This window comes from Ostrea edulis, chromosome 4 (assembly GCF_947568905.1).
Source record: "Ostrea edulis chromosome 4, xbOstEdul1.1, whole genome shotgun sequence".
Taxonomy (NCBI): domain Eukaryota; kingdom Metazoa; phylum Mollusca; class Bivalvia; order Ostreida; family Ostreidae; genus Ostrea; species Ostrea edulis.
The window spans coordinates 32,691,722-32,702,726 of NC_079167.1; the positions used below are offsets into that span (position 1 = coordinate 32,691,722).

The 11,005-nt window shown below is 36.5% G+C and overlaps 1 protein-coding gene across 1 annotated transcript; it reads left to right on the forward strand.

Moving 5' to 3' along the window:
• The first annotated feature begins 6,249 nt into the window (after positions 1-6,249).
• Positions 6,250-7,610, forward strand: LOC125672062 (glyceraldehyde-3-phosphate dehydrogenase). The gene has a single exon (XM_048908150.2). The coding sequence runs from the start codon at positions 6,389-6,391 to the stop codon at positions 7,394-7,396; it is 1,008 nt and encodes a 335-aa protein (XP_048764107.1). The 5' UTR covers positions 6,250-6,388; the 3' UTR covers positions 7,397-7,610.
• Positions 7,611-11,005: the final 3,395 nt, after the last annotated feature.

Genomic DNA, 11,005 nt, shown 5'->3' on the forward strand with positions numbered 1-11,005 from the left:
GAGAGGGGGGAAAATATTGATTCTTGGCAACTAAATTTTAATAATTGCTTGAATATTGACTTGAATTATGGGAATTCAAATAAAATGTGAAATTCTTCAGTATTTTGAAGCATGATTGGTCATTGAGTTGGGGGGTAATCTATTCACAAAAACTCTACATGTATATAAAAATAACATCTAAAACCAGTGAATAACATGGAATTTGATACAGGGTTTTTGGAATATAAGATAAAGCATAACTCAAGAAACCTCATTGTGAACAAATCCATAAAATGTATCATAATCTATAAAGAAAACTCTAAATCACTTGATAAAATCTCATGAAAATTTAGTTTTCTTTTTTTTTTCTTTTTAGAATCCCGTGGTTAGAATAGGTCCTCAGTACCCCCTTGATTGTCGTGAGAGTCGACTAAATGGGGCGGTCCTTCGGATGAGATCGCAAAAACCGAGGTCCCATGTCACAGTAGGTATGGCATGATAAAGATCCCTCCCTGCTCAATGGCCATAAGCGCCAAGCATAGACCTCAATTTTGCAGCCCTTCTCCAGCAGTGGTGACATCTCCATATGAGTGAAATATTCTGAAGAGGGACATAAAACAATATTCAATCAATCAATCATTTTTTTAGCAAAGGGAGATAACTCCTTTTTTTAAAAAAAAATTGTATAACTGGTATGTAAACCCTCTCTGAAAATTTTGTATCAGTTGAATTATATGATCAGTAGAAAGCTTTAATTACCAATGTATCATGTAAGGCCAATTCAACTTAATTAGTAGATTATCATTCGGGGTCACAAAAGATATGGGGCGGATGGGAGGATTTAAATTTCCTGAGGAAAAAAAATTAATGACAAAAGGCATCACACAAAGTGTTAATCAAGTTAACATTCAAAGAATCCTTTGTAGAAGATATAAAAACAACATTCTGTGACTTTAATCATTCACTCATCTCATTGGGAAGCAAGTTTGTTTGAAATCATAATTTTCTGCGTAATTTTTGAGAAAATAAAAAAATCTGGGTGGGCCCTTTTTTGAGAGGCAGGTGGGCATTATAATCTATCAATCAATTTTGATTGGCCTAATTGATGTATCGGATATCTTAAGAAATATTTTTTGGTAGTAAAGGGGAGGTACTCCATAACAAAGGCAATTGCCTTATACTAAACTCCCTCACATCTACACCTTTATTTTAGGTCATTTCATCATTCAACCATGGAAACTTAAGTTTGGCAGTCAGCAGTGGATACTGATGTTTAACAACTATCGGTGACAGTAGGTATAGTGACAGTTAACAGCTATCAGTGACAGTAGGTATAGTGACAGTTAACAGCTATCAGTGACAGTATGTATAGTGACAGTTAACAGCTATCAGTAACAGTAGGTATAGTGACAGTTAACAGCTATCAGTGACAGTAGGTATAGTGGTAGTTAACAGCTATCAGTGACATTATGTATAGTGACAGTTAACAGCTATCAGTGACAGTAGGTATAGTGACAGTTAACAGCTATCAGTGACAGTTAACAGCTATCAGTGACATTTAACAGCTATCATTGACAGTATGTATACTGACAGTTAACAGCTATCAGTGACAGTTAACAGCTATCAGTGATAGTAGGTATAGTGGTAGTTAACAGCTATCAGTGGAAGTATGTATACTGACAGTTAACAGCCATCAGTGACAGTTAACAGCTATCAGTGACAGTAGGTATAGTGACAGTTAACAGCTATCAGTGACAGTAGGTATAGTGACAGTTAACAGCTATCAGTGGCAGTATGTATAGTGATAGTTAACAGCTATCAGTGACAGTAGGTATAGTGACAGTGAACAGCTATCAGTGACAGTAGGTATAATGACAGTTAACAGCTATCAGTGACAATAGGTATAGTGGTAGTTAACAGTTATCATTGGCAGTAGGTATAGTGACAGTTAACAGCTATCAGTGACAGTAGGTATAGTGACAGTTAACAGCTATCAGTGACAGTAGGTATAGTGACAGTTAACAGCTATCAGTGACAGTTAACACCTATCAGTGGCAGTATGTATAGTGACAGTTAACAGCTATCAGTGGCAGTAGGTATAGTGACAGTTAACAGCTATCAGTGACAGTAGGTATAGTGACAGTTAACAGCTATCATTGGCAGTAGTTATAGTGACAGTTAACAGCTATCAGTGACAGTAGGTATAGTGACAGTTAACAGCTATTAATGACAGTTAACAGCTATCAGTGACAGTTAACAGCTATCAGTGACAGTTAACAGCTATCAGTGACAGTATGTATAGTGACAGTTAACAGCTATCAGTGACAGTAGGTATAGTGACAGTTAACAGCTATCAGTGACAGTAGGTATAGTGACAGTTAACAGCTATCAGTGACAGTAGGTATAGTGACAGTTAACAGCTATCATTGGCAGTAGGTATAGTGACAGTTAACAGCTATCAGTGACAGTAGGTATAGTGACAGTTAACAGCTATCAGTGACAGTAGGTATAGTGACAGTTAACAGCTATCAGTGACAATAGGTATAGTGGTAGTTAACAGCTATCAGTGACAGTAGGTATAGTGGCAGTTAACAGCTATCAGTGAGAGTTAACAGCTATCAGTGACAGTTAACAGCTATCAGTGACAGTAGGTATAGTGGTAGTTAACAGCTATCAGTGACAGTAGGTATAGTGGTAGTTAACAGCTATCAGTGACAGTATGTATAGTGACAGTTAACAGCTATCAGTGACAGTAGGTATAGTGACAGTTAACAGCTATCAGTGACAGTAGGTATAGTGACAGTTAACAGCTATCAGTGACAGTAGGTATAGTGACAGTTAACAGCTATCAGTGACAGTAGGTATAGTGACAGTTAACAGCTATCAGTGACAGTAGGTATAGTGACAGTTAACAGCTATCAGTGGCAGTCAGCAGTAAGTAAGGGGTGTACAATCATTATATATATAGCCTAGATCACGTTTCACTAGTCCTGGGGTAATCACTCTATATATCTATATATTTCTTAGTGATTCCACCTTATTATTCATTGGGTTCCTATTAACAGTTTCCATTGACAAGTGCATGCAGTCATCTAAAGGGTCCGTATCTTGTCGGTATGTGAAATTGACTTATATACATGTACATATATACTAGTATTTGTCAAATGTTTGGGTGTAAATCACCGAAGTGTTTGTTACATTTTTATTAATTGTGACACCTACAGTTGATTGAAAGAAAGCTGGTACCGCATCGTCTATAAAATGTTGGCAAAGCTTCATAAAACAATTACAAAGAAAGTTGAATATTAATTGTGATGCAACAAATAAACTATTGGTTTCTAAACTTCAAAATGTCTTGGTAAATAAAACTTTTAAAGAATTAGAACATATCAATAACACTCAATGTGGAAAACTCTCATTTTATAGTACACTATTTAACTATGAGGACATAAAACTAGAAACACAACCATATTTGTGCCTTCCAATTCTCAGGAACCTGCGCTCTTATCTTACAAGACTAAGAATTATACATGTATATAGAAAAAGGTAAATATTGTAATCCTGTCATTCCCAGAGAAAACAGATTTTGCTACCATTGTGAAACCAGTGTTGAAGATGAAAAACATATTTTACTTGATTGATTGCGCAGTCCTTTATACAAACATGTAAGAAAAAAGTATGCAAAAATATATGATTATCCTGTGTCTTGTTTACGGAATCCTCTTGATATTGTAAAAAATAATTAGACTCTAACAATTTATTTTGAATTACAATTTTATTTTCCAGTGTACTGTATTTCTACAAAAGGGAACATGTTTAATATCACACTGAGTATTGAAGAAATATCGGTATTCATTAAGCAGTTATTATTTCTTCACAACGCTGTGCATTCAAAGGAGGATAACTCTTATATTACTGTGATATTAAATTGGGGAAGGGGGGGGGGGGGTCGAAGTGTTAAATCTGGCAAGAGCTCATGTTTATAGATTTTATACAAAAAGAGTCTATCAAAGCAGGTCTTAGTATTTCAATTCAAATCAATTCTTTATTGGCACTAAAGCACATGCAAGTGTTGTTAGCCATGTAGTACTTATAAGATACATATAAATTTTGTGTTACATGGTATTATAATTGTAACAATCAGTTTCTAAGGTATAAAGAGTCTCTGATATATAAACAAATTTCTTTTGTAATATTAAGTAAAAATGTTTCATAAAATATTAAATGGTGCCGTTAAATTCCCAGGTGTAAAGCAAGATAGTTTCTATATAAGTTGGGAATTACAGAACAAATATTTTACAAAAAGAAATGGTCTAAATGGAAATGTCTTTTCAATTAATGATAACAGCATTTCTTCTTCTTCTTTTTTTTAACAATAAGTACTAGAATATACATGTCTATATCGCTTTCTTTAATCTGTATGAGAGTGTGAGTAAAAGGTGTATATGTATTTGTTGAAAATGATAAAAACAATTTCAAAAAAAAGTATAATCATAGAGGAGTGTAATTTTGGGGAAAGAAATTCAAAGGGGGAGGATTGCGACCCAAGCTTGTATTTTCCCCAGCCCCAAAACGGGGGGGGGGGGGGGGGTTGAAGAGAACAAAATGGAAAAAATAAAAATTTTTTAAAAATGACCATTTCTGCTCAAAATTTTCAATCAAATGGAGGATACGACCCCCGTAAATCCAACCACCCCCTCTAGATCCGCTTTAATTATCTGCATCAGCCGGTCTTTCTTAGGTAGGAGTTTGGAGAAGTTACGGAAGAGATATGAACCTTGCTAATGAGGGGTAGGGATGTCCTCCTTGAAATCAATCCAAGAGCTATATCTAGATATACATGTATAACACATATCAAACTACCCATCAAGTAAGATGCGTGATAATAAATTAAGAAATGTTTTTAGTTATTAAACTGTTAATTCAACAGAATTTGATGGGATCATTAATTCTACAATATATGCCTGTCAAAGCTAACTAATCATTTATTTGTAGAAATGAGAGGTCACATTGTTCTTTATATAATTTACCTATAATCATGTGTGTATAGATTTTTGTGCATTATGACTATCACATTACATTCATTTGTGCATCTTTGTCAATGCTTGTTGACTGCATACATGTACTTGTTTTATGTATATACATGTTATTGTATGCACGTTTAATTCAGTACAATATCATTTTTATTGTATGGAAGACATAAGAAAGTTTGGTATTTTCTTTTCAATAAAAGACTGAGTTCGGCGCGCAACTGTTTGTTTATTTCTTGTAAAAATGAAATATACAAAGTGTACATTGTCTGAGAGCTAATAAATAGCGGTTTATAAAATTGCCGAATGAAAATATGATGAATACTTCAAGGTAATCCTGAAATAACTGTACACCACAGATTCTTGACGTTTTTAAAAAATATCTACTTAAAAAATTGTCTTAATGTAAACAAGTTTCTACACTTATTCATTGCAGACGTCTTCATTCCAATAACGATTTTAATTATTCAACTTTTCTTATTTTCATTTAAATAACCAGCAAAACCCTTATGTTTCCTTACGGAGCTTCAGTGGAGGGTTGAGGGTTAAAAAAAGAAAAAAGAAGAGGGTGAAACGGCTCTTTTCAACAAGAGAAGTTTATTATTTTTGTATAAATTATATAAAGGATGTGGTGGCTATAAATGAAAGGAAGAAGGAATAAGAATTTCAGTCTAATAAAATGCACCATTTTGAATCAAACTTTTAAAAAATTTCCCGGGGGACCCCCCCCCCCTCCCCGTGAGAACGGATTAACCCCCCCCCCCCAACAACAACCCCCCCCCCCCCCCCCCGTAAAATCTAGATTTGCCATTGAGCTTGGCCTTATATATTTATTGTTTCACCAAGCATGTTGGCATACAATCATGTTACACAATATGAGATATATATTACATAAATTAAATGTAGTTATAGCACTCTACTTTTGGTGCGCAATTCAAAACATTCATGTAAAAATTCACAAAACCTTCTAGCATGAACTACATTGACAGGGTTATATCATCCGTTCCGGGACAACATGTATATTTATGTTTTATTTCTCTCTTCATTCCTCCGCGATCTAGAAAAAATTCCTTTCATGTTTACTGACATAACTTTATATATACTGATAACCTTTGCTCCAAAACTGTACTTTTTAAAAACAAATTTAAAAAAAGCATTGTACATGTATTATCACTACATCTCCGGTAAATAGACCTGTTCGACACCGACACGAGTGGACTACGTGTTATCACTTCGGAAGGCTCGGGATTCATTATATCTAAACATTTAAAGCGTTTTGGTGATACTGACATTTATCCTTGAACAAGGGTACAGGAAAGGTGACGGGAGATTGCTGAGCCGGTTAACTGTCTTTGAGCCACAACTTAATTCGAAGTACCATGCCACTTAAAGTCGGAATTAATGGATTTGGTCGTATCGGGCGCCTTGTTTTGAGGGCTGCCTTGGACCAGGGAATTGATGTGGTTGCAATCAATGATCCCTTCATTGACTTGAATTACATGGTGTACATGTTCCGGTACGATTCAACACATGGCAAGTATGAAGGCGAAATAAAAGTTGAAGGTGGAAAACTAGTGATCAGCGGAAAGGCTATGTCCGTATACACCGAGAGAGATCCCGCTAGCATTCCTTGGTCCAAAGATGGTGCTGAATATATTGTCGATTCTACTGGGTGCTTCACAACCTTGGACAAAGCAGGGGCTCATATGAAAGGAGGCGCCAAGAAGGTCATAATTTCAGCACCGTCAGCAGATGCTCCCATGTTTGTTTGTGGCGTAAACGCAGAGAAATATACCAAAGACCTCAATGTCGTCAGCAATGCTTCGTGCACCACTAACTGTCTTGCACCTCTTGCTAAAGTTATCCATGAGAAGTACGGAATTGTGGAGGGTTTAATGACAACGGTTCATGCATACACCGCCACTCAGAAGGTAGTAGATGGACCCAGCAACAAAGACTGGCGAGGTGGTCGTGGTGCTGCCCAGAATATCATCCCATCCTCCACTGGAGCAGCGAAGGCCGTCGGAAAGGTCATACCGGATTTGAACGGAAAGTTAACTGGAATGGCCTTCCGTGTACCAGTTCCTGACGTATCTGTGGTGGATTTGACCTGCAGACTCGACAAAGGAGCATCCTATGATGATATTAAAGCGGCCATCAAGTCGGCTTCTGAAAATGAGCTTAAGGGCATTTTGGGATACACGGATGAAGACGTTGTGTCCCAGGACTTCAGAGGAGACAAGAGGAGCAGCATTTTTGATGCGAAGGCTGGAATTGCTCTGAACAACAACTTTGTGAAGCTTGTATCCTGGTATGACAATGAATTCGGATACAGCTTCAGAGTAGTGGATCTTATCAAGCATATGTATGCAGTGGATAACAAGTAAAGTGGACAAAAGACTCCTAACCTTTTGCGTAGTGTTTTGTTTTTCATTTTTTGTTGTTAAAATTCTGTGCTTTGATAAACATTTTGTTCACACCTTTAGAAATTTTGATCTTTGTCCAAATGTTGATGATGATCTGTTTAAATTATTTGCTGAACATTTAATGGTTATATAGTATATGCTGTACAAGAACATTAAACTCTGAGCATAATGACAATTTTATTCTTCTTTTTTTTTTCTTTGGTGGTTTATGTTGTATCATAGGCATTTGAATGAAATAAAATAATTTAAAAGCATTTACTGAATATTTATCCCTGGACATCTTATAAAATCTAAAGTAGAGAAGAAAAAAAAACCTGTTTTATTCTATGCGTAGGGTATTATAAGATAAAAATTCTGTAAATTCTTTATTATTATTTTTTTATTCAGATGCCTATGTGATGTACATGGATTATGTTGCGAGGAAACAACAAAGCATCTATAGACATATTTTTGTATGGCACGTGGAAAAGCTTAAAGTAATGGTGTACTATCACCGAGGTGGACTGATTGATGTTTTCCGTCACACTCAACAATTTTTCAGTTATCTCGTGGTGCCCAGTTTTTATTGGTGGAAGAGAGAACCCAGATACAATGTACCTGGGAAGAGACCACCGACCTTCAAAAGTAAACTGGGAAACTTTCTCACTTGCTGGCGCAAGCGGGATTCAAACCCGCTCTGACCAGAGGTGAGAGGCCACGTGATTTTGAGCGTGATGCACACTAGTGGAGTCTTGTTAAAATATACATTTATAATCACAACAACTGGTGTAATGTTGAGCAAGTTTTTTAATTCTCCTGAGCTGAAGGCTTGTGTGAACTTTTCTAATTGAAATTTGTCCATAGTGTATCTGTTGTTAAGGATTGGATGGATATAGGGGCCCCTAATCCTGAAAAGCACCTTGGCTCTTGCGGTACATTTAAATAGACATTACATTAAGTCCAAAGAAGATTGCAATGGATTTACTGAAACTTTGTTGATATATTCAATATAATTTGAACTGTGAACCAAGATTTAGTAAAAATTTGTAATTTATCGGGTTACTGATAACTTGCCGAGAATTAAATGGACAGTAGGACTTAACTGGTATCTGCAGATCAGCATTACTATGCCTCATTGGGACTGGGAATCCACTGAGCTATACAAAACCATTACTGTGACAAAATGGATAAAGACTGATATGTGGTTTCAAGAGGAAGTTGGCCATTGTTAGACTGCAACACCAATTTCTATATATCTTGGCACTAAATATCCATGGCCATGGATAAAGAAGTTGGTTTGATGAAGGGTCATGTCGTTTCTGCCCTTTACATCTGAGAATCGCACAATGAAAACTTAATGCACAGGCTCTTGGCATTTTAGATATGTGATGAAAATTGTTTTCCTGTAAACTAGCTATTCATCTTTTCATTATATACTATGGAATCGTCATTGCTCATGGGGGATTGATTTTCGTGGGTCACTCTTACCCAGGAATTTAAGTGTCCTCGAACATTTTTTAAAACCATGTAGAGTGATCTCTCCTAGTGACATCGTATCGCTTACCTATGAAATTACGTCCCCACAAACCAGCAAAATTTTGGTTACCCACAAATATTGGGCCCCAACAAATTAAAATGATTCCACAGTATATTTAAAACGTTGGGAGTCTGTGTTGTTCGATTGTACAAATTGAAAACTGGATGTTCTATTGTACAAACTGAAAACTGGATGTTGTTCAGTCGTAGGAATTGAGAATTCACTGGATGTCCAATTGCACATTGAAAACTGGATGACTTGTTCAATTGTACAAACTGAAAATTGGATGTATAGTTCAGTCGTACAAAATGAGAACTGGATGTATGGTCATACAAACTGAAAAATGGATGTTGTTAGGTACGTCAAACAAACTGAGAACTGAATGTTGTTTGGTCATACAAACTGGGAACTGGGTGTGGTAAAATTGGTCATACAAACTGAGAATTGGATGTTGTTTGGTCAAACAAACTGAGAACTGGATGTTGTTTGGTCATACAAACAAAACTGGATGTTGTTTGGTCAAACAAACTGGGAACTGGGTGTTGTTTGGTCATGCAAACTGAGAACTGGATGTTGTTTGGTCAAACAAACTGAGAACTGAATGTTTGGTCAAACAAACTGAGAACTAGATGTTGTATGGTCATGATACAAATTGAGAACTAGATGTTGTATGGTCATGATACAAACTGAGAACTGGATGTCGTTTGGTCATACAAACTGAGAACTGGATGTTGTTTGGTCATACAAACTGAGAACTGGACGTTTGATTGTTGTGATTGAAGGGGATGATCACTACTCCTGTATTTTTCATTTACAATGTTGTGGGTGCAGAAATGTTTGTTCTTTGCCGAATAAGGTTGGTTCAAGGTCAATATACATTAAATGATCATCAGAGACCTTTGACAACTATATAGATTTATAAGATGTTTCTCCATTAGAACCATGTCAGATAAAAACTAGAATTGTGACCTTGGACTTGGATAGTGACCTTGGACTTGGTCAAATGATCATCAGTTCTAAACCTTTGTTTCTCCATCACAAATCTTTTGTTCTTGACCTTGGCCAAATGACCTTGTCATATTGTTTAGTCCTAATCAATTTTAGTGTAGATTGTGAGTTTCTAATGTTTCTCCATTGTAAAGTTTTACCCTAAACTAATATTTCAACCCTAAACTTGTGACTAGGACATTAGCAAATTGAACACGGCTCAAAATCAGTGCCCACAATCTAGTGATGTATAATGAACATGGAGCTGATGAAATGACTCGATGAAAGGCGAAGATAACGTACAGTGATCAATCTCATAACTCCTATAAGCAATACAAAACCGAGTTGGGCAAACACGGACCCCTGGATATACCAGAGGTGGGATCATGAAAAATTGGTTGGAGAGGGGCAAAAGGAGAAGGATGGGAGAGAGATTTTACCGACAACAACCAGGGGTATTTTACTATGTACTGTACTATTGCCTACACGTTGAATTCTACACTGTATAATCATTGTCACTTGAAACCAGGAGTTTCCGTAGTCCGGATAGAGGCTCGGTGTAATAAAAGTATAGTTCCTTTAATCCGCTCACGTAGTTCACTATCGAGAAGCGAGCGGATCTGATTTTTAATTAAATGGCAGGTTGTCCCACCAGCCTCGCAGTAAGTTGAAAAATGACTGAAGTTTCTCTAAAGACCAGGGACACCATCTCTATCACGTCATGCAGTTTGGGAGCATGATTAAAAAACCCACACGGTGACTATAAGACCAAAATGACCCAGACCCTTGTCCTTTTTTTTTTATTTAACGCTCACTCACCCACACACACTCCTCGTTTACTGCTTATGTCTTAGACAACCTTTATAGCTTGTTCAAATGCCCAGGAAACATATGACAGGTCCCACAACACTTAAAAACTTTGTTTACAAGGGTGGTACCAATGGTTTGTAAGCTTGATACTCAGAGACAAAGAACACCCCTCTTAAGTGTCGATAACCCCCAGAGTTGCTCTCTCTAAAAGAATTATTGCGCTTATCAATTGAATTAAATCAATGATATAATTAATT